Source organism: Chinchilla lanigera, unplaced genomic scaffold, assembly GCF_000276665.1.
Source record: "Chinchilla lanigera isolate Chin_1 unplaced genomic scaffold, ChiLan1.0 scaffold00005, whole genome shotgun sequence".
Classification (NCBI taxonomy): Eukaryota; Metazoa; Chordata; class Mammalia; order Rodentia; family Chinchillidae; genus Chinchilla; species Chinchilla lanigera.
In genome coordinates, this window is record NW_004955406.1 from 33,569,394 (window position 1) to 33,594,754 (window position 25,361).

General features: G+C 35.3%; 1 protein-coding gene across 2 annotated transcripts in view; it reads left to right on the top strand.

Moving 5' to 3' along the window:
• LOC102022667 (complement factor H) overlaps positions 1 to 12,351 on the top strand; it is a 79,986-nt gene extending 67,635 nt beyond the window's left edge. For both annotated transcript variants that reach the window (XM_005375113.2, XM_005375112.2), the window contains 5 exons: positions 568 to 741; positions 1,390 to 1,566; positions 2,549 to 2,725; positions 5,682 to 5,864; positions 11,508 to 12,351. In XM_005375113.2, coding sequence (XP_005375170.1) covers positions 568 to 741; positions 1,390 to 1,566; positions 2,549 to 2,725; positions 5,682 to 5,864; positions 11,508 to 11,728 — 932 coding nt within the window. In that variant the 3' untranslated portion in view covers positions 11,729 to 12,351. The remainder of the gene's footprint in view (positions 1 to 567; positions 742 to 1,389; positions 1,567 to 2,548; positions 2,726 to 5,681; positions 5,865 to 11,507) is intronic.
• Positions 12,352 to 25,361: the final 13,010 nt, after the last annotated feature.

The window sequence follows — 25,361 nt, forward strand, 5'->3', positions numbered from 1 at the left end:
TTAAATAATGGTATATTAATATATATTTATATGTATTCAATTATATATTTACCATTCAAACACTTTATACCAAATTGAGTCAGTTTTATCATTATTTATTTTATTGATTCATCATGGAATCACATTTAGTTCTGGTAGTTTTTCTTAAAAAATATGATGTATAGTGAATTTGAACTATCCATGTAGATTAAAGAGTTTGCTTTGCCAACAGGTCTTTAAATACTTTTACATGTCTTTCCTACAGTGTCTTTTCTGAGTTCTTAAAATATATGGCTTTTTTCTAAAGGAACTTTGTATGTCTGCTTTTATTGCTCATGACTGATTAGAAAGGTTTTGGCTACCTCTGAAATATATTGACATTGGTTTCAAATTCTTGCTCAGTTTGTGACAGTTCGACAGGTGGGATTTGGATTTAGGAGCCATTCATTTGTAAACCTCTGGGATGTCATAGTAACTGCACTATTATTTCATTTTTTAAAAAAACTACTGAATGTGAAAACTAGCACATAAAATTAAATTTCTGATTTAGTGAAGAGTCAATTAATTCTTTCATTATTTTACTTTTAGGCCTTCCTTGTGAACCTCCACCTTCAATTTCTAATGGTTTTGTGTCTCAAGAGTTAGAAAATTATAAATATGGAGAAGAAGTTACATACAACTGTTTGGAAGGATTTGGAATTGATGGACCTGCTTTTATAAGATGTTTGGGAAAAAAATGGTCCACTCCACCAGTCTGCATAAGTATAGTGTATTTAAGATTATTTTATGTGTAATGACCTTCCCAATTCAATGTGTAAATGGTAATTTAGAATTTTACAAGGTATCACTTAAAGGTTCTGGAACATGGCAGAAAATTTTAGCCCTAATGATAAAAAATCCAATATGATCACCCATATCATTTCATTATCACATCATTTTCTACGATCTATCAGAATCCTCTGATTTATATACCCAGGGTTCTCCTCTCTGTTCCTAGAGCATAGCCTCCCCTCCTCATCAGACTCATCATTATTCAGTCAGTTGTCGGTGATCTCAGTACAAATATGTACTTTGGTAAAATTTTGAAACAAAGCAACTTACGTTTGAAAAGAGGCAAAAAGTAGAAATAGGTAATATACATGGCAAGTATGGACAAAATAACCTGAGTGTAAAAAGTGTGATCTTAAGCATTACACCACTCATATTTCTTGAGACATCTGATATTACCATCTTATACTGTACTTCTGATAAATTTTCAGAGTCAATGTAATTAAGTAAAAGTTTTATATCTTTCCAACTTATAGGAAGCATACTGCATATAACTAAAATTGTTTTAGAATATAATTATTATATACTATGTGCTATAAGATTCATTGAATGAATAGATATTGTTTGTTCCAATCTTTTCAGGAACAGATTGTTTTAATGTGCCCACCTTTGAAGGTGTCATACTTGTAGGACAGAAGAAGGAATTTTACAGGTCGGGAGAACAAGTGACTTATGGATGTCCACAATTTCACTACTTGGATGGTTCTAATACTGTGACATGTGCTAATGGCAAATGGATAGGCGAGCCAAAATGCAAAGGTATTTGGATAGAATTTACAAGAAATTATTAAGTTATCTTGGGAAATATAGAATGATCTCTGGCACCATTAAAATAAATAAGTTAAGTTTTAGGCCAAAACTAAGTGTATGTTTCAAAATAAAGAATGAAATTGAATAACCAGTAGTTAATGTCACAGCCCAGTGGCCCTCAAAATGTAGTCCCTGGACCATTGAATCATTATCTTTCAAAATTGTTACATACACACAAAAAAATTCATGTGCTCATCTTAGGCCTACTAAACCAAAACATTTACAGTTAGGACCTTGAAAGTTTAGTTTTTTTAAGTAAAGTTTTCCAGAGAAGATTATGCCTACTTCAGTTTGTGAGCCATTGGTATAACCTATTATTATTATCCGCTCACATAAAGTACTCTGATGCATTTTACATTGTCCATCTTAGTCTCCTTAAACACTTCCAAAAATATTAAAGCACTGTTTTTATTTTCTCACATCACAGTCTGGGTTTTTTGATTAAACATGTTCTTCTTTTATCTACGGCATTCTTCAAATTGTGCTCTTAATTCGTATTCTCCAACAGCATGCCTCTTTGCATTTATTTTTAAGAAAAAACTAAAAAGCAGTATGATTATTCACAGAAGATTAATCTCATTCTACCATCTTCTGATTTCTTTTTTGCATTTTCAAATTCACGCTGCATTTACAGAACTTGTTATTTTTATTCTATTAAACTCAGAGGGAGTTTATCAAGAAATTTTTCCACTGGCTTCTAAGGAGTAAAACGTGTGTCAGTGTTGCAGTGAAAAATTTTAAGAACATAAAGCTTAACTCTTACAAAAATATTGCTGTGTCTTTTTTTTCCCTCACATTACATGTAAACTTACTGAAATCAGCAACATCCTTTATGACTGATTTTCAGTGCTTCTTGAGATATATTTGGAATTGCATTCATTTTTTGACTACTTAAAATGGATAGAGTTAATTTTTTTCCCTTTGCATTCAGATAATTTCTGTGTGAATCCACCAATAGTGAAAGATGCTACTATAATATCAAGCCAGATGACCAGGTATCCACCTGGGGAAAGGGTACGGTATCAATGTAACAAACCTTTTGAAATATTTGGAGAAGTAGAAGTAATGTGTCTAAATGGAACTTGGACAGAACCACCTCAGTGTAAAGGTAAAGTAGCGTATTTCTCAAAACTATTTTGGAGATACAATATGAATAAAATATGTTGTAAGAATAGATTAAAGTAATTCTTGAAGAATGTATTTTAATGCAAATAAAGTGATACTGTTAATATTTTAACTCTTTCATGGCTCGAGCAAAGAAGTATGATATCATTAGGATATAATTTCATTTCAATCTGATTAAAGGAACAGTTGCAATATGGGAATTTTTTATCTAAAACATTAAGACACTTAGTCATTTCCTAAGGAATGGATGCATAAAAGATATATTCTGTGCATTTGACAGCTGTGAAAGATAAGCACTGTGAGATGTGGAATAGGTAGTTGAGCACGGATCATGAAATGGGATATAAACTTGGGCATCTTCAGTGTGGGGTTGTATTTAAAGACATGGGACGATTGAAGGTATCCCAAGAATTACCGTATTAACAAGTTTAAGCACTCAATAATGGGGTAGTCCAATATTTAGAGTTTAAAAAATAAGGAAAAAAATTCTACTTTTAAAAAATTAATTAGTTTTCTCTTCTTCTATTTAGATTATTGCTGTTTCTCATGTTGAAGTGAGTTTTAGGTAGGAAGCAGATATTTGGATCTTATTTACCTATCTACCTTCATATTCTTGGTTTTATAGCTAGTATATTTAAATAATTTACATTTAAAATAATTATCGATATATTAGGGGCTTTGTCTGTCAATTTATTTGTTTGTATTTGTTTTCTCAGTGCTATTTCCCTTTTCTTTCCTTCCTTTTGGAGAACATTTTTAAAGAATTTCATTTTGATTTGTATTTGTTGTTTTTGATATATCTCTCTGGTAACATAACTAACACTATCTTTTTTGAGAAGTTGTTTCTACGTGTACTGGAACATATATTTCTTTTCACTCTGTAGTATTATTGTCATTTTACACTTCAATTGCAATATGGAAACTTTACCTCAATTTAAATCCATTTATCTTTCTCTTATCTTAAATCAAAATTACTTTAGTATTTCCAATACATGCTTAAGGAATAATTACCAAATGATATAATTTTGTTCCAAACATTAAACATAACTCGATAAACTCATGAGGAGAAAAAGAATTATTGTATACCTTTATTTTGCCAAGTACATAGTTCTTTTCTTCTTCCTGAAGTCACAATCTACTCATCTTTTTCAATTCTATTTGAAAAATGTCCTTAGTTATCCTCTAAGGGTAATTCTGAGGTAAACACATTCTCTTGGTCTTCCTTTAATCATTTCTTTATTTATACCTTTGGGTAGGGTCAACAAATATAGAATTTGAGGTTCTGTCACCTCCTTATATGGCTTCCATAGTCAAGTTAGGAAGTCCACTGTCACTTGAATTCTGGTCTCCAATAGGTAATGCACAGTTTCTCTTTGGCTGTTTCATTACAATGTGTATTAGTGTGAGTTTCATTATGATGTGTATTGGTGTGAATTTCACTGAGTTCATGCCTTATTTCAAATAGTAAAACTATTTTTTTTTTCAAACTAAATGTCCTTACTTCTGTCTCATGGGTCTCACACTTTTTTTTTCTACAAGTCTCTGAGATTAATCCATATTTTGATTTTCAGTCTGAATAATTTCAACTCTCCTAACTTCAAGTTCAAAGATTCCATTACTTCCAATCTGTTAAACCCATCCAGTGAGGTTCCATTTTGTTTTGTTTCTGTTTTCCATTCCTGTTATACTTATCAATTCTAAGTTCCTTTCAGTTCTCAGTCTCATTGTCTGTGTCATGTCTGTGTTCTCTTTTGTTGTCTTCTCTGATCTTTAATGTGAGCGAATTTTAATTTTATTCTAGACAGTTTGGGTATTACAGTTTGAAACCCACATTGTTATGGCAAGCTCCTGTTTAGTGGTTTGCCATGACTTTCATGCTGTTTAAGTCCAGGGTTTCAGGACTGTTTACATCCTGCTGTTATTACAGGTGAAGAGTCAGATGTCTGACATCTCAGTGTGTAGGTTTTCTGTGACAGCCTATAGAAGTTGTCAGTCAGTGCTTTACAGTGATTTCTCTAGAGCAGGTGAGATGTTATTTAAAACAATGTTTTGGTCTTGCTAAGTTGTGCCTTTCTTGATCCTTCGGTTAAAGAACTGAATCTCCTCTTGGGATTTTCTTCACATATCTGAATCTAGCATAGTTCCTGGACTATAGTCTTCTCCAGTGTCACTTACAAGATACTCGGGACTTTAAGGTAGAATTCAAACCACACACTGATCTGCCGTTCCTTCACCTATGAAGTTCCTGTGCTGATTGAATTCTCTGATTGAATCTTCCTAAATCTTATGTTTTTAAAATATTTTTAAATATTTAAAAATTTTTATTGAATTTCTTTTTGTTGTCCAGTACTTAGTATAAGAAATGCATAGAAATGTTTTGTGCTCATCTTGCCTGTATCAGGAAGCCATTATTTGGGCTGGGGATCTAACTCAGCGGCACAGCGCTTGCCTGGCAAGCGGAAGGTCGTGAGTTCAATTCCCGGTACCGGAAAAAAAAATTTAAAAAAATAAAAGGAAGCCATTAATCCTTTTTACCTTGTACAAATAGCATGCTTTGAATGTTTCAAGAGTTGATGTGTCTTTTATAATGGAAATAAGAAAAATTGATTAGCAACACAATGAACACTACAGAGTGGTATATATAGGAATAAGATGCTTTTACTTCTGTTTTATCTATCTACCTTTTCAGCCTTTATTTAATACATTTTCAATACTGTAGCACTGCAAAGCAGGCAAATTTGTGGATATGTACCTTCAGGAAGGTCAAAGGTAGGGTTTAAAAATATAACTCAGTTTATATGATTGTAGTTTCTTCAAGCAATCATTTCTGGTAACAGAAATCACAAAAGTCTTGATACTATGTATAGCACAGTATTTGTGTTAGCTTTTAGCCTGTATTTTGGTTTGTCTATCAATAAATCAAATGATTTTTTTTTTAGATTCTACAGGAAAATGTGGGCCTCCCCCGCCTATTGCCGATGGCGACATTACTTCATTCCCTTTACCCGTATACCCCCCGGACTCATACGTTGAATATCAGTGCCAGTACTTGTATCAACTTCAGGGTGACCAGCAAATAGTATGCAGAAACGGAGAGTGGTCCAAACCACCGAAATGCTTGAGTAAGTACTTCAGTGTTCTCAGGGATCCTGGAAAACTCAGTGCAAGGAATCGGGTATTTCCTCTCCCTAACAGAACACTCAGAGTAACAAACAACCGCTGAATGGGTGACAACCACATATGAATATGTAAGGAAATAAAAGCTAGAAAAATCTTTTTATATTTTATTTTTCTTTTTTTTTTTTTTTTTTTGGTTTTTCTCCGGTACCGGGAACCGAACTCACGACCTTGTGCTTGCCAGGCAGGCGCTTTGCCACTGAGCTAAATCGCCAGCCCCAAAATCTTTTTATTTTAATATTTAATTGATGGATAAATTGTGTATATACTCAAGGAACAAAGGGTGAAGATTTTTTAAGGTATATTTTACTTTTAGTTTTATATTGAAATATGTTAATTGTCTCCATCAATTACAGTCAGTCTGATATTTTCATATATGCATACACCATGCACTCATCAAGTCTAACCTCCCTGTTTCTATCTTCTATTGCACATATACCCTTCCAAACCTCCATTAATCTATTATTGTATCTTCAAATTAACTTGGCTTACTTTCCATGTATGAGAAAGAGCACACATTATGTGTTCTTGTGTTTGGCTTATTTTACTTACTGTTCTTCAGGTGTATGTGTTTTGCTCTAAATGATAAAATTTCAACTTTTTGTGGCTAAATAACATTCCATTGTGTAAATGTACTATATTGGCTTTTTCATTCATCCATTGCTGAGAATCTAGACCGATTCCATATCTTAGTTATTATGAATAGAACAGTAGTAACGATAGTCATGAGGCTATCTTTGGGCATACTGATTATTTTTCCTTTGGATATATATACAGGAGTAGGATAACTGGATCATATGAGAGATCTCTTTAGTTTTTTGAGGAACTCTGGTACTGTTGTCTGCAATGATTGTATTAATTTATATTCCCAACTCAATGTGTAAGAATTTCTTTTTCCCCAACTCTTCACCAGCATTTGCTATTTCTCAGATTTTTTTTTCTTTTTTTTTTTTTCTCCCAGATTTTTTTTAAATAACACATTTTACCTGGGATAGCATGGTATCTCTTTGTAGTTCCGATGTGCTTTTTCCTGATGGCTAATGATAGTGAATGTTTTTTGTAGATTTGTTGGCTGTAGTTCTTCTTCTGAAAAATACCTCTTCAAATCATTTGCCCAATTCTTAATTGGACTACCTATTTTCTTGTGAGTTACTAATATATTTTGGATGTTAACCTTCTGTCAGATGAATAGCTGGAGAATTTTCTCCAATTAAGTGAGTTGTCCCTTTGTTCAGTACATTGTTTTGCTGTGCAAAAGCCTTTCCATTTGATGGAATTCTGTTTCACAATATTTGCTTTTGTTTCCTGGGCCTTTGTGGTCCTATCCAGATAATCATTACCTAAACCAGTTTCTTGATGTGTTTTGCCAATGTTTTTGTCTCATGGTTTTAGACTTCTAAATCTTACATTTAGGTCTTTGATCCCCAATGAGTTGATTTTTGTACAGAGTGAGAGAAAAAAGTCAAGTTTCAATCATCTGAATGAAGCTATGCGATCTTTCCAGTACATTTATTTGAGAGGCTGTCCTCTCTCTAATATAGTATTTCTTTTTTGGAACCTAGATCAAGAATCATTTGGCTCTGAATATGTGGGTAAATATTTGGAATCTCTATTCTTCCTTTGGTTTTGTGTCTGTTTAATGCCCTGCCACATTCATTTGCTTACTGTGCTATTGTAGTATATGTTGAAATCAGATATTGTGCTGCCTCCAGCTTTCTTCCTTTTGGTCAAGATTGCTTTGGGTATTGAGGATCCTTTGTGTTTTGTATTAATTTTAAGATTATTTTCTCTTGTTTCTTCAAAGTTTACCACTTTAGTAACATATAATTTCTCATAATCCCTAACAAGCCTTTGTATTTCTGTGGTATCAGTTGTAATATTGCCTTTTTAATCTCCAGTTTTATTTATTCATGTATTCTCTCTTCACTCTTTTATTTGGTAGTCTAACAAAAGGTTTTCTGAAATTTTGTTTATCCTTTCCAAACACCAACTCTGTTTCACTGATCTTTTGTATTGCATTTTAAATACTATTCCTTGTGTATCTACTTTGAAGATTGTTGTTGTTTTCTCTGTCACCTTTGGATTTTAATCTATCTTACTTTTTTAGGTCCTTGATGCATTGTTAGGTTTTTTTAATTACAATCTATTTTTTTTATGTTGATGTTCATTTCCTTAAACTTCTTTTCTAGAACTGTATGTGATATATTATACTCCACCGGTTTTGGTTTCTGCTTCAATTTTTGTCTTTTTCAAAATATTTTTAAATTTTCTTTTTCACTTCTTTAATAAACTGCTTTTCATTCAAGACTTTATTGTTGCCAAGGGTAATGCACATACTTGTAAAGCCAGCAGTCTGGAAAACTGAAGGGAGAAGATCATAAATTCAAGCCCACCCTGGGCAACTTAGCGACTTGGCAAGACACTGTCTCAAAATAAAAAATACAACGGGTTAGAGATGTAGCTCAGGTTCAATTAGAGATAAAGGCCCCGGTTCAGTCTCCAGTGCTACAAAAGCAAACATTCAATAACAACAACAACAACATGCCAATTTGTTGTCTAGTCTTTCTGTATTCATAGAACTTTTAAAGTATTGTCTGTTTTTTATTTTAAATTTTATTTCATTGTGATAGCAAAAGCACAAAATATGCTATTCTGTACAAAGTTTCATACACTGAAGAACAGAATGTGTATTTCTTAGCTATTGAATGGAACATCCCTAAATATCTGCTAAGTCCTCGTGATATAGTTTAAATTTTTGTCTAGATGATTTTGTCTGATAATTCGGCTGCTTAGTCTGAATACTGATGAAACTCTGCTGTTGAAGTCCACAACTATTATTCTGTTGGATTATTGTATTTGAGCCTTTCTCTGCTTCTGGTCTAACAGTTTTTTGTTGTTTGTTTTGTTTTATAAAATCGGGTGCTCTGACAGGTGCATATAGATTTACAATCAATTTATCTTCTAGGCTAATCATCTTTTCATCACTACATAATGATTTTTGTCTCTTCTTACATTTTTTGTCTAGAACTGTATTTTTTTTCAGATATATGCATAGCTACTCCTACTTGCTTTAGATTTCCATTTCCTTGATATATCATTTTCCAGTCTTTGACTTTCAGTCTATCGATGCCTTTATTGGTGAATGGAGTTTCTCGTAGCAGGGTCTTGTAAATCCACTCATGCAGCTTGTATGTCTTAATAGAAGGATTTAGTTTACTTACATTCAAGGTTGTTACTGAAAAGTAAACATTTATTCCTTTCATATTTTTTAGTTTTATTCTAGTTATTTTGAGCATTTTGGGGTTTTTATTACTTTCTCATTCATCTTTCTAGTTTGATTCTTTATTGATATTTTTGGATTCATTTCTATTTCTCTTTATCTTCTCTTCTTTTGGAATTTATATATGCTTTCTTGGTGGCAGTTATCTTTCTTTCACTTCTGAATTTAACATTCTTAAGCATATTTTGTAAACCTGGTCTGTTGATAATAAAATCCCTTGCTACTTACTTGTCCTTAAGGTCTTTATTGCTCTCACTTTTCTGAAAATTTGTCTTTCTGAGAATAGTATTTTTGACTGGCAGTTATTTGTCTCAGAATTTAAATATGTAATTGCATTCCTTCCTAGTTTATAAGGTTGCTGCTGAGAAATTTACTTTTACTCTAGTGGAGATACCCTTAGATGTGATTTAGTGCTTTTCTCTCACAGATATTAAAATTAATTCTCTTGTACTTTTGAAAATTTGACATAGTATGTCATGTCAAAGATGCTTCCTGTTAATGTCTATTTGGGATCCTGCTGCCCCCTATATATGGATGTCCGTATGTTTCTCAAATATAAGGACATTTTCTTCTATTATTTCTGTACCCTTACACTTTATTCTCTTCTCCTTTGGTGTTCTGAAGTGCAAACCTTTTACTTAGTGTTGCCCCAAATGTCTTGAGTAGTCTCTTCATTCTTTTTTTTTCTACTGAGATGTCCCTAAAGACCTGTATCCCATTCAGATATTCTTTCTTACCCTTGGTTTAGTCTGTTTTTGTTCAACCATCTGTCCTGGTCAACATGAGGTGCTTTTCATTTCCTGGGTGCCTGGTTTCTTTTCAAAATCTCTTGGCGTAATTTTTCATTTGTAACTGTTTTGTCTTCCCAGTTTCATTCAACTGTTTATGCATATTCTGTTGGATAGCTTTGAATTTTTTATAAGTAGTACTTTCAATTCTTTTTCAGACTCTTCATCCATACAGTTTTTTTTGGCTCTCTCACTAGCATATCATTATATTCTTCTATAGGCATGCTATTACATTATTTCTTATTTCCTGTGACTCTGTATTGAGGTTTGTACATCTAGTGGATCAGTTATCTCTATCACATGTATGAGGGGAAAGATTTCTTAGTGGAAGCTCTCTTTTAAACATATATTTTTAGGTGTCAGTTTATGATGCATTGTTGGCTTTTATCCAGTGAGGCAGTAAAGCACAGTCTCCCTATAGCTTCTTTGGCTCTAATTCGCAATTGGAGACACATTGTGTATCACAGCAGATTTGAAGAGATGCAGCTTCTCTGAGGGCTATGCAATAGTCAGGGTACTCCAGCATGTCAGGCATGTGTAGTACAGAAAACAGAGAGTATGGAGTATTTCTTGTGTGGCTACTCCAAAAATGGGCATGGTGATTCTGATATGGTGATGGACAGGCACTGCTGATGTTCACACTGCCACTTTCAAGAGTCTCTGTCACTGGGTTGGGAACCAAAGAGTGGTGCTGTGTCTGAAGCACCTGTCCTCTAACTAGACAGTGGTGTGAGACCAGACTGTCTGAAGGAAGCCAGCTGGGAGCGCAGCAACCCCTCTGTGCACCTCTCCTCCAGCCATGACAGAAGCACATGCTGAGATGCAGGGTGGTGGCAGGAACCACATACCCAGCACGAACATAGGCAGCAGGAACTGGAGGATTCTGATCTGCTGCTAAATGCCCATGCTAGCCCAAGTATAGGGTGATGATTATAGCCATGGCTTTTGCCCCAGGACCTCCAGTTTCCTAGTGTGACAATTTGTTTTACTTACAATAAAAAGCTACCACACATTAATTGTACATTCATCTTTACCCATAGTGCCTATTGTGTGTGTGTGTGCGTGTGCGTGTGTGTGTGTGTGTGTGTGTTCTGAGAAATTTCAAATCTGCACTCTTGTCAATTTCCAGTTAACAATATAGTATTATTAACTAAAGTTACCATGCTGTACATTAGATCCTCAGATCTTACACATAGTATAATTAAAAGTTTATACCCTTTGATCAATGAGTGAATCAAACACAAACAGCTATACTAGAATCTAAAAAGCAAAGTTCTTAATGTAATTGATGCTATTAATCTTTCATAATAGCCTCTAATTATAGCACATTAGACACTACATTTTCACATCATTTACCATCTTAACTTTATTTAAATCTGTATGATATTCTTCCAGTTACTTGGAAAAGCATTTTGAGTAAGAAGTCCTGAAACATGAAACATGAAACATTCTAGTGGGAAACTAGACAGTCTTTATAGAAAATGTGTATGCTACTTAATAAATTATGGTCTTTTTTTCAGAACCATGTGTAATATCAGAAGAAATTATGGAAAAATATAATATAACTCTGATGTGGAAAAGAAGGCAGAAGCTTTATTCCACCCCGGGGGATTCTGTTGAATTTAAATGTAAATCTGGATATCATCCAATAACTAGGAAACCATTTCGTGTAGTTTGTCATGATGGTCAGCTGGACTATCCCAGTTGTGTCCCAAATGTACATTATATTAATTATGGATAAAGGCATTGGTATGTTTGGCTTTATTCAGAATTTTTATTAGTAATCCAGTTCTAAGTTTCATTTTTAAGTATTGTTCAGCTCATTTTTATTCATAAATGAGAATTTGGGTGGTTGTGCAGTGATGTGTTTAGAATTTGCGAGGTCAGTGGCACACTTCTTAAAATATTGCATTCAAACTTGGCAAAATGAAATGCTATGTATCCTTTTCATAAAACTGTAGCAAGAAATGTAATTACTTCAGTGTTTGTCTCTTCCCACTATCACTGTTTCAAATCTCGTACAGCTTTCTATATCACTTCTGAAGCTCACTGAGAGTCTTTGTTTCACAGTGCTTGAAAAGGATACTGTCACCACCTTTAAAATCCTATCACTCACGAACATGTGAAAAACAAAGCCACAACTAACTATAAATGTATGCAATTACTACTTATTACTTAACTATTAATGAATGAATGTAAAAATGATGACATATATGTACTTATAAAATATATTACTCTAGCACCTTTAATAATACAAACAAATCTGAAATAGAAGTTAAAGCTGAATTGTGCATATAACTGTATGAAAAACTTCTAGCCAGACTGAAAAAGAAAAATAAAATCATAAATGAAGAAAATACAATACAGACCTTTGTCCAAACTCATTTATTGAGGTCAGCACTATTGTGATACCAGAGGTACACAGGGATGGTGCGAGAAATTACAAGCCAGATATACCTGATGAACATTCAAGATGAATGTAGATGTAAAAGTTCTCAATTGGAAAACAATCCAACAATGTAATTTAAGAACAGTAAAACATGATAAAGAGTGATTTATTTCTGGGATACAAGGATGGTTTGATAAGTATCACTAAAAAACTTATATGCCACAATTAAGAGAATGATAGACAAAATTGTATGACTATCAATAGATGCAGAACAAACATTTGACAATAATAAATATGGTTCTGATTTTTATAAGTTTTGATAAATTTCATATAGAAGGAATTAACTCAAGACAATAAAGATCACACATATGTTGAGTATCCCTAATTAAAAAATTCAAAATCTGTAATGGTTCAAATTTTGAAATTTTCTGAATACTAATACTACATATAGAAAAATCTACAACATGATAAATTGTTCCATGCACAAAATTATACAAAATACTGTATAAAATTATCTTCAGGATATGGTTATAAAGTGCACAGGGGTGATTAAAACACAATGAACATTAAAATATAAAATACTAATTACAGTAAAAGGCACATTGCCAGTAATTATAAGTGTGTTCAAAGTGAGAGTATTTTGACAGGGATTATTGGCTATGTGTTTTGTGTTTAGGTCCAAGTCCCACAACGAAGATATCTTATTATATATATATAAAAATTTTAAAATCCAAAAAAGGTGACCCTAGTCATTTTGCAATAAGGATACTCCACTAGTATTATTAGCCCAAAATTAACAATGTATTTTCCTCTACAATCAGACTTAAGCCAAAAATGTCCATTATCTTAGTCCATGTCCTGTTATCATAATAGAATACCTGAGATTTGGTAAATATAGCATCCTGTGCTTAACTCCCACAGTTCATGTCCTCACTTTTTTTTTTTTTTTTTTTTTTTGCTTGTTTGTTTGGTATGATACAGGTTTGTTTTTTGATACAGGGTCTCACTATGTAATTTAGTTCAGGCTGGCTTGGATTCACTTTGTAGCCCAGAATGGCCTCAAACTCATGGTGATACTCCTGCCTCAGCCTCCTGAGTGCTTGAATTATAGGCTTTATTGTGACATTTTCATCTTGTTTTAGTCAGTTTCCTTGTTGCTGGGACAAAAATACTTGACACCCACAACTTTTAGGAGAGGTTTATTTTAGCTCATAATTACAGTCTATGATCAGCTAATTTCAAGACAGGAACAGCATGATGGCAGGGCACGGGCAGAGGACAGTTGCTCACACCATGGGATCCAGAAAGCAGAAAGAGCAGGGAGGAGCCAGTGAAGGAACTATGCCCTTCCAAGTTGCACTCTCAGGGACCCACATCTTCCCACCAGCAAGTCAGGCCTAGCACCCTCATAACCCAATCATCTTACAAACACATGAGGTCTGGGGACCATTTTAGAACTAAACCACAACACAATTCAATGGCCTCAAAACTTTAACTCATTCCAACATTAGCTCTAATATCCCCAGTCCAAAGTCATCTAAACTGGATAGAAGTAAGAATAAAAGCACGAATTTTACTGAGGTAAATTACCTATAGATCTGGAACAATAAAATGAAAACAGTTTTACTTCCTAAACACAATGCTGGGTCTGTCCTAAAATAGATATTTCCATTCTAAAGGCAGAAATAGTAAAGAAAGGAGTAAAAGAACCAAGCACATCAAAACCCAGTGCCAATGATGACATTTTTCTCACTTATTTTTGTTAATAAATGTTTGCAACAGAAAACAACATACGTCTTAAAGGTACATAACAATTTTACTTGATTCCGTGTCTTATTTCATCAGTGTCAAATCTGAGCCCTCAAGGACTTTAAAGCATCCATTCTAATAGCTTTGTTGGGCTCAGCTCACGCTTCATCCCTGATGCATTGGCACAGCTCTCACTTGTGAGGATTTCCCAGGTATCTCTTTCCCAGGCCCTACTATGCATTGCCCTAAGTAGGATTACTTTGGTGACTCTGCTACCATGGCAATACTAGGGACCATACTGGGTTCCCCCTCTTGTAGGTACCCTCCATCTTGACTTCACATTTTTTGTTTGGCATTATCCTAGTGGGAGCTCTCTGTGGTGGGCCAGCTTCTGTGAAAAGATTTTGCCTGAGGCACCAAATCTTCCTCTACAACCTTTGGAATCTACATGGTGACTGCCATACCTTCATGGCTTTTACATGCTGCAAATGTGAGAGGAAGCCTTCCTGACCCCACAACTCTTCCATTCTGCAATCACCTAAAACTAGTCTCATGTGGATGATATCAAGGTCTGCTGTCAGCTGGAGCACTAGCCAGGCTGCCCTTTCTCATGGCCACAAGGGTCAAGTGCCTGGATCACTGGGTACTCATACTCATTCTAAGGAATGAATTTTCTATGCCACTGCTGTTATGCCAAAATTCGGGCTGTATTCTGCAAAAGACCAAAGAACTCTATGAGAACAGAAAGAGTTTTAATTTAGACTGGTCACCTCTCATCCTGACTTGCAAGTCAGGGAAGTGGGTGTGGACCAGCCTTTGTTCGTAACTTATATACATTTTTGGTTTCCATGGTAACAGATTGGAATTTTGTAGACCTGGCCACACGTTGTTTTCCTTGTGCCACTTAACCAGGTCAGGTTCCAGTCATGAGCCCAACTACAATGATGTATACTTTCTGTACTCTGTTCTATATGTCTGAAATAACCCAGGCAGGGTCATAGGTTGTTATCTGGGCCCAGTGTTCTTTGTGTTCCTCTCAGATTTCTGTACTCTGTTCTATATGTCCCCCTTTAGATAACCATACATTTCCTTTATGGTTACAGTGTTTATCGAGGGCCAGGGAAGGGATGAAATAACCCAGGCAGGGTCATAGGTGGTTATCTAGGCCCAGTGTTCTTTGTCTTTGGAGAAGCATTCCAGGGCTAAGTCAGGACTGAAAAGTTAAATTTTTACAACCCCTCTGGGGTGTTTCTCAAGACACATTTTGAGGCTTGAATTAAGACTAGAATTATTTTATCTTAAAATGGTGTGCTGTTCTGGAACATGGTGCACTGGAGCTTTCTTCTCAAAGCAGTCTTTCATTTTTGCAAATTTGAGGCTGCACAGGGTGGAGTCCTGCTGTTTCTTGTGATGCCCTCAGCTCATCTTTCCTATTCTGCTCCTTCTCAGCAATTCAGTTCTTTTCTCTATCTTTGCAGTCCACAGCTTTACTGGGGATTCCTTTCTGGCCAAACACCTTTTTAAATCAATGTGATGGGTTCCTTGGTCTTGATTCTCAACATAGATCTGGTGAAAAGCTCGCAACAGTAGCCATTCCACTGCTTCAATGTTGGACTGCCTTGAAATTTCTTCTATAAGATTAAGTAGTCCCCAACCTTTAATCTCAGCCTCAGGTAAAGTCTCTGGACATGAACAAAATTCAGACAAACTTTCCATAACATACATCGTGTGGAGTCCAGCTTCCAATGCAGTCTTTCTTCCCAGTAGAAACCTCCAGAGTCTGGTCTTTACTGGTAGGATTTCTATCAGCCTTCTGATATTCTGAGTTCTGACTAGAATCTCCCATACAGTACACCCTGAGGTGTTCCATCTCTACTTTTTCAGCCAGCATCTCTGAAACTTTCCAAAGTCTTCCCACAAGCCATTCCCAAAGGTTCCTGAATTACATGGTCAGGCATAGTCACAGCAATGATCTCACTTCTCTGGTACCAAATCTGTCTTAGTCACTTTTCTCTCCTTGCTGAGATAAAATACCCAAAACTCAAAGTTAAAGGAAGAAAGGTGTATTTAGCTTACAGCTTATAGAGGTTTCAGTCTATAATCCACGGACTCCAAGGCAGGGTGGTACAAGGCAGAGGAGCAACAATTCATAGCAGCAGAAACCTCTTTCTGTCCCTTATATTGTATGCAGACTTTCCACCCTAGGGCAGGTGTAGCATTCACACCCCTTAATCCTGTCATTGGACAACAAATCAATTACAAACTCTAGATTCAACCAGTTCTGAAAAGTCCACCCCCCATGACCACATAAGTCTTTGGAGGGACATCTAGACACAAACCATAACACCCAGCATTGCACTGTGAATCAATCACACACTCTATGCTCGGCCACCGAAAAAGTCCTATAACCACATGAGACTTTGGGGGGAGATCTAGACACAAATCATAACAATGTCTTATATTTTTGCAGAAAATTTAAAATGTGAAAGTGGCTATGAGAATAAATCCACCCAAACTGGTGATTATTTCCTTCAAATTGTGTAATATAGGAGAAACAAAAATGATAATGCAGGCTATATTTTTTGTGGCTATGGTAGTATAGAACATGAGGCAAGGAAAGATAAATGCATCAGACAAACATGAGCAAAGAGAGTCCCTAGGGAGGAACCAATGCACATATTGCAAGGAAGAGAGACATTGGTAATGTGATTATTCAATATTAAAGATAAGGGGTTAGGGAAATGAATAGATGGTAGCTGTGATTATCATGATGGATAAAGAAGCCCATGGGGCCCCTTGATCTTTCAGAGGTAGAGAACCAAATGATAGACTTCCCAGAGTTCACAGGAGGTACATATTCTGTTCTCAGAACTAAAGTGACTCACAGTAGCCAAAAGATGGTGTCCATTTATTGTCCATTACAAGAGTAGCAGGGAAAATGGAAAAACAAAACCAGAAAAATCCCTTCTTCCACCTTAAGGAATGCCAACTAGGACATTTAAAATTAAATCAGTTTTCTGTATGGGCCAGAATGCCTAATTCCATTATTCAGGTGAGGCTTATTTGTAAACTAAATCTTTAAGTAACTTTCTCTTCAAAAGACATGTACATCAACATTTCCCACTGAGTGCCTGCCTGGCAAGCGCAAGGTCCTAAGTGTGAAAGAGAGCACTGTGAAAGAGAGCAAGGTCCTAAGTTCGATTCCCAGTACCAAAAACAAAAACAAAAACATTCCCCACTTGAAATGTTAACGTGACACAAGACATCATGTTATAAATTCTGATTATACACACTGAGGAGGCAACAGAGTGGCCCTTTCTTTCTCAGATCTGTGGGAACTCTATCACAGCAGAACAATATTGCCAGATCAGTTACTAGGGGTACAAAATTGAAAACTATACACTGAAGGAGCAGCTGCATAAAGCAAGCATGACAGCATGCTGCATATACTGTGGTGATGCCAGATGAGGTAGCGCAGCCCTTGCTCTCCCAGTCAGTGCCTGTGCATAAAAAACACACAAGGGCTGTGCAACTGTAATCACACAATCAAAAGATACTAGCTAATTTTTGTTCAAAGACCTATTTAAAATGGAATAATGTGCTGATTGCTCTCTTCCCAAGTAGACCCCTTGAAATGTAAGACCCTTTGTGTGGGAGACATTTTCTACTTTTTTTGTAGGAGCTTTTTATTGTAGGAGCCCTACCTTTTAAACTAGAAAATGAGGCTAGGGTCAAATAGTATGCATAGAACTTGATTCAGATATAAACTGCTTGCATCAGTTTACTCTCCTTAGATTTGTGCAACCAATTAGGCACTGTAGCCTTTCTATGCTGGAGTCAAGTTTCTAGTGAAACCTGGAGAAGCCAAGGACCTGAAAAAGAGTTGAATGAAAATTGGAAAGACCCACATGATGTATTATTAACAATCCATACCGTACTGAATTTCACAAAAGTAGAGCCCTGAGTTCATTTCTAGAAACCAAGCTTGAGGCGAGAGCTTATGATGCAGCCAGCTGCCTGGGCAAGTGGGCGTGACCTATCAGTTATGGAAATCCAGGAAATGCATAGAAAGTTTCCCAAGCTCTGCACCTTATATCAGTCAGACAGTGCTATCTTCAGTGTTTCTTATGAGAACCCAAGCAGGTTTCTAACAGCATGGCCTAGATCTAACCTCACCCTGAAGAGTAGAAGATCCAAACCATGGCAGCCATTTTCCTCATGGCCACTGTGCTCTCTTTCACAGTGGTCTGCTCTCACCCTGAAGAGTGAATTTCTCATACTACTAATTGGCCTGCACTTACTCTGTATAGTATATTTATTTTCCTATTTTCCTACCTTTAATAAATATGATAACTCCCTGTGTGCTTTGCTTATCTGGTCCAACTCTTTAAGGACAAAATAAAACTTGAAAGCACCTCTAGAAGGAGTTCACAGAACTCAACAAACTCGCAGCCCGTGGAAGATATTTCTGTCAGATAGTGCCTGGAGGTGTAGACTGATTTATTCAAAAGGACATTCATCATAGTGTATTTCATCATATAAAGATATTCCATTTCAAACATAATTACTCTTCACCTCTTACCAGTCAGAAGCTTCCACTTTTCATTAAATTCACAGAATTCCAACAGCCTTTGTAACAACCTTCCTTTGTAATTAGCTCCAAGAAATCAAAATCTATTGAGATAAGGATCATGACTGCCCTGCTCAGACTCACTGCCTCCTACTCTGCCATACAAAACCTTTTGTACCTGGGCCAGCAAGAGGTAGAGTTTGAAAAACCTGCCCCTCTCTGTTCTTAGGGGGAAGGCTTGAATACGCACCACTCATTCCATCATCTTCTCTCCTGAGTTTCTAGTTGAACGGTGAGCAGCCCAGGCATTTGAACTGAATAAACAGAACTGCAACTTAAACTTTGGTGGAGTAGGTGAGTATTGTTGCTCCCTAATGAAAGAAGTGGGGACTAATGGTCCAGAGCAGCTGGCTCTTGGAAAGCACCCTGGGCCATGCACTAAAACTATTGTGCTTCCCTAGCTAACCCTTTGTGATGGAAGGGAAATTGCCAAGATTTCCTTCAGGGGTTTGCTCTCATTGTCTTAATGATCTCTTCAATTCATACTAATCTTTCTAGAAAACAATCAGCCACACCCTTGATTTCCTTGGCTAGCAATGCACTTTCATTTTCTTTGTTTGTTTGTTTGTTCATTTTTGCTTTTGTCTTTTTGAGACAGGGTCTCCTATGCAGTTCAGGCTGGCCTTGAGCTCACTTTGCAGCCCAGCCTGGTCTCAACTCACAATGATCCTCCTGCCTCAGCCTTCCGAGTGCTGGGATTACAGGCATACACCACCACACCTGGCTTGCATTTTCATTTTCTACTACAAGGCCAGATTGTCTAGACCTAGACAATACTACTACCTAGACTTCCAACTAGCTAGAAGTTCCTTATGTTTTATTTACTGTCTTTAAATCATGCCTGCTCTCTCATTCCACTGTAAGTAGACAAAAGTAGCCAGGCAGAAGCCTTAATGCTTCACTGTTTACAAATTCCTTTTGTCAGATGTCTTTGTTTAGCTCTCTTCAATTCTGGATTCTACAGAGTCCTACCACATGGTTATAGTGCATCCAACTTTGGAGACAAGAGAAAAAGTCCTGACACTCACCAAGAGTTACTTTTTATTTATTTTTTAAATTTTATTTGTTACTTATTTATTTTGGTGGCTGCCCCAAATACATATTCTCTGAGAGACAGTTGTTTTGGATGCAGCGGTCTTTAGATATGGACCCATCCAAGATGACTTTACTCTGCATTCTTTAGGGATTATATTTGCCTTTCTGCAGCCATCTTCAACTGGATCTGCGAGGGGCCCCTCCTCTCCCATAAGCAAAACTCAGTGGCTGTCCCTGTGCATCCATAAGCCTGCCTTTTCTCTTTGTAAGCAGCCACCCTATTCCTTTAGAAAATTCACTGCATGTGTTGTTCCCTCTTATAATGTAGCTTGAATCCTAATAAAGCCTTCCTGGATGAAATATTTTTGCCCATTTGCTATTTCACTCGAGAACAACAGGCTGAACTGGTACACCAACAGCTTATATTAGCAAAGGCTGCTGGTGTCCCAAGTGCCAGCAGCCAGGAGTGGTGAAATTAAAGATACGAAAAGCTGCCAGGAGCCGGAGCTGAGTACAAAAGACCACTGACATAAATATCAGTCAGTAGCCAAAGTTGATAACCCTGAAGATGACCAGCAGGAATCGTGGCTAGTGATGAAGAATTACAAGGAGCTACTTACTATCTCTAGTGGCTCAAACAATTCCAAAGGCCTGCTGGTGGTTGCTTGTTCTGAGTATTAGGAAGGGGTATTAACACTACAGAACTGACAGCTGCTGGTATTCAAAGCCCAGAGTTGTGAACATTGAGAATTTTCCAATTTGTGATCTTAATATGAATTGAATAAGAACCCTCAAGTGGTTGGTAACACCTAGAAAGTTCATAGGAGAAACTTCCCATTATTTAGAGGTTCCCGAAGAAGACAGTAGTAACAGTCATCAGCAGGATCAAGAATCAGCTCACACCTGAAGTTCATCTCACCTGTGGTTAAAAGCACACGATGGTAACAATTCCTTGGAACATTATAACAAGGATGGTTGATTTTAGAATGAAAATTTTATTCAAAATGACGTTGTCATGGTAATTGATGACCAATTCCACACAAGCCAAAAGTATATAATCTCTTTCTTGTTGGCTGGGGTAGGGGGAATCACCATTACATTAATGATTTCCAAGTCAGGTACTCCCAACTGCTCCCTGGTCAGATCACATATCCATTATACTATTAAGTTTATGTCTTACTGACAAATCAGAATCTCACAATAGGAAGACAAGTTGGATGATATCATCTCTGGAAAAAATATCACATGAGTGGGGCTTAAAAAACTACTGACGTTTTTGTCTCAAGAAGTTTTTTAAAGCTTTAATGGTCTTTCAACAGGTAAGACATGAGTAAGACAGACCATTCTCCATAGTTATTTGTGTTTAGAGGAGACTTTATCTTTTTGACAGTGTTTCACTATGCAGTTAAGGCTGGTCTTAAGCTCTCTTTTTAGCTTAGGCCTGGCCTTGAATTCACAGTGATCCTCCTGCCTCAGCCTCTTGAGTGCTGGGATTATAGGCATGTGCCAGAGAGGAGACTCTTAAAGGCAGGCCTATGCACCTAAAAATAAGTTGGAAATGAATCAATTAGTTTGTAGAAAGTTTTTACTTCTAATCCTGGAAGTCAATGAAAGAAGCATTAAATCACATTCACCAACTTGAAATTTGTAATACACATTATAATATAATGTGGGTAAAGTACAAATTTAATAAACCTCATTGAAAGTACACTCAGTATTTCTAATTTGGGGAAATTTAATTTAAAAAGTCATGTTTAATGGTTTAAACATTTTCAATTGTTTGCCATTTTAATCTTATAATTACAAAGTACTCTTACATTCTCATTAAAGTAATCCCTGTAAGCTGTTTCTTGTTAACATTTTGTTAATTCAAGTGAACAGAAAATTAACTTTGTCTTTCATAGTATTACATGAAGCTCATTTCAAAAGATTATATTTTCTTTCATTTAAATACCTTTTACCTTATTGTCAAATAATATTATATTGAGTTTCATCAACTTCTGAAAGTAATAGTCTTCTATTAATAAAGTGATGAAGACTCTGCCTTCTCTGAAATCTTAAAAGTAAGGTCTTGTGATTAGCCTAGTTTCATAACATATTACATATATAATTTTATTTTAATAAATTCCAAAAAATATGAAAAATGCACACACATATGGGTTACCACATTATATTTAAATACACTTGTACATTGTATATTGTTTAACTCATCCCCACTGGCTTGAACCACCTGTGGTACACGCATGGCCCTTCCATCAGATGCCTTGTAACACTGTTAGTACAAGGGTGCAGTCGTGCATGGGACACTGGTAATCCAAGCAAGACATACAAATTATGGTCCCATCATGAATGTGCTAGAGCAATGTAAACATTCCTGTTTCCTCATGTATTTATCACTTTCATGGTGAAGACACAAAATCCTTTCTTTTAGTTTTGCTTAAATATACCATGCCTTCGCATGTGGATCTGATTTATTTCGCTTATGAGTATGGTCTCTGTTTGCATCCATTTACCTATAAAAGCTTCAAGTTTATCTTTTTTTACAGCTCATACTCCACTGTATAAAATTACCACATCTTTTTTTATCCATTCCTCAGGTGATGGGCATCTGGGTTGTTTCCAAGATTTAGCTATGACAAATTGTGCTACTATAAAGATGGGTGCACATATATCGCTGTGGTATGATGTTTTTAATTCTTCTGGGAAGATACCTACAATGGGAATAGCTGGGTTAAGTGGGACCTCTATTCCTAATTTTGTGAGGAATCTCCACACTGATTTCCACAGTGGTTTCACTAATCTACATTCCCACAGCAGTGGAGAAGGGTTACTTTTTCCCCACAGCCTCTCCAGCATTTGTGGCTTGATTAATTTTGTACTGTTACATCTGGTAATCTGACCAACTTCAATGAAGATAAAAGTATGTAATATAAAACCACTGTTAATCCCTATCATTTTGTTCTGAAATCCTGTATCATTCTTATTGTTTTTGCTTTGTTTTGTTTTTGTCTATGTTGTTGACATCTCGTTATTATTCTTTTTTTAAAATTCTTTTTAGAAATAAAAAAATGAAAAAGATAAATAAATATACAGTGCCTTGTTGTGATCTGAATAAGCTTTCTCTGCAGTAATAAACCAGAACTTATTCTTCCTAAGTGCAAGATAGTATGCAGCCTTTCCCACACGTCTTTCTTCCCACACTCCCCACCCCCTGGTAACCACCAGTTTACTCTCAACATTTTAAATTCCAAATATAAATGAGATCATGCTGTACTTGTACTTCTATGCCTGATTTATTTTGTTTACCATAACAATCTGTATTTCCATCTGTGTTTTTATAAAAAAAAAACTTGACATTCTTAAATGTCTCAATAGTGCATTGCTGGATTCCAACAGATTTTACAAATACTGTAGTTTCAAATTCTTTATAATTGCTATCAACAAGATCATCCAGCCAAAAAACTGTCCCTATTATTATTAATTGAGGAACTCCCAATGTTGTGATTTTAAAACATGTATTCTGAAAATGTTGTCTAGAACATGATGAATTGTCACGATGCCAGCAACTTAGTGCTACTTGGTTCAGTGAAATTATACAAGAAATTATATAGCTAGCTAGTCAAAAAAGACTGATAAAGCAAATAAGGTAAAGTGCTAGCAACTGATGTAGTCGGGTATTTAAACAATTGTCGAATTGTGATGTTGATTCAAATAGTCTGTGTACATACTTGTGATTAATAAAACTGGTAGGAAAATGTATGCCGGGGAGCTCTTCAAAGTAGGCTCTACAGTAACACTATCCTTTAAATCTCAGTGTCAGTAAAATTACATGAATATATTATAGAACCTAAACATGTGTTTGTTCAAATGTAGTACCATGGAGTACTTTTTAATAGAAGTGAAAAAATAGGACTGTGCAGTTCAGACTTGCATTATCCTTATTTAAGTTCAATTTTAGTCTCAGAAATGTTTTGATAACAAATTTGTAATGAGATACAATATAAAATGTGCAACATCATCTATTCAGCTTTGTTGACAAAAGACCATCAAGGAATATCTTCTCATAAAAAGTAAAAATAAAAAATTGTAAAATATATTCTATTTTAATTTCTTAAACATTAACCTCCAACTACTCTGAATTGTATTTGCCATTGTGTTTCTCTTACCTTTTTTCTACAGCTACTTATATTTACAAATAATTCTGTATGTGCAACTTTGTAACTTAATAATTTCATTTTCTTGACCTCATTAGAAGCTCTGCACTATAATCTGTTTATATTTAGTTCTTCTAGTCTTTTCTGAAAGACAATGTATTTAATCTTTTAAGGGATATTTAGTATTTGATGGATAATTATGTTCACAAATATAGTAGATGACTTACAAATACTTAATGTTTTCCACAAGATTAAACAGTGACAAATTTTGCATGTTCATAAGTAACAACAACAGGAAGATAGTTCAACATTTTCATATTCTCTGAAATAAAGTTAATTCAGAAAGCTTGAAAATTATATTATACGTATTAAATACATTATTGTAGCTTAGATGGAATTATATACTGCAGGAAGGAAGCATACTCTCTCTGTAGAAATTATTGTATATGTGTTATGATTTACCTAGGTCTAATATGGCCCTGCTAACATGTATGTCATTGTTCTCTAGGCCTACAAATTTCTGAACTTCTGAAAATCAGAGTTCTAATACTAAGATAAAAATAATGATAGAAGTGACTATATAACAAGTACTTTTAGCATTCACATATGATTACTTTTAAGAATATATTCAAGGAGGCTGTGTTTATTTCATACACATATGGAGTATTCAATTTTCCTTTCCTTACAGATGACTTGAAATGATTGTAACAGCATTTTTTCTATATGTAAATTTACAATAATATCCAACAACACTGTTTTTACAGAAAATTTTTCTTTGTTTTTTTCCATCTTAACTGTATGTTTTTTCTTCGTATTTTCATCTGATATTGTCCATGCATCTGAAAGAAGAAATAGTAAAATGAATAGTAAAAATGAGTAATTAGCAATATAACTTTCTCTTCCATAGAAAAATGCATTCATGATTGCATTTAAGAATAATTTAGAGTTATGTAAAATGATAAAATAATATTCATATCTCATACTTCCTGAGTTATGTCAGATACTCCTTTGTGTACTTCTCTTGTATAATCTGTAAATTCCACACATTCTTACCCTGGCCAATGCATGAAGAACTGGAAGTTCAGAGTTTTCCCAAGGTTACACAATTTAGAAAATATCTGAGTCAGAAAATGGAACCTAAGAGTTACCTCAGATACTGTGCTCTTAATTATTCTGTATTACTTGCCTACAAGCTACCCATCAAATAAATTTTAATAAAATGAATTTAAAGTGCCGACATATCAAAAAATTTTTAATAAAACAAATTAAGATATTTTATTAGAGTTGGTGACATTTACCTAACACAAGATTTGCTTTTACAGTAACAGTTTCCATAACATGCAGTTTGAACATTCCAACTGTATCACTAGCTTACTAATTATTAGAGTAATCATTATAGCTTACTATCAGATACACA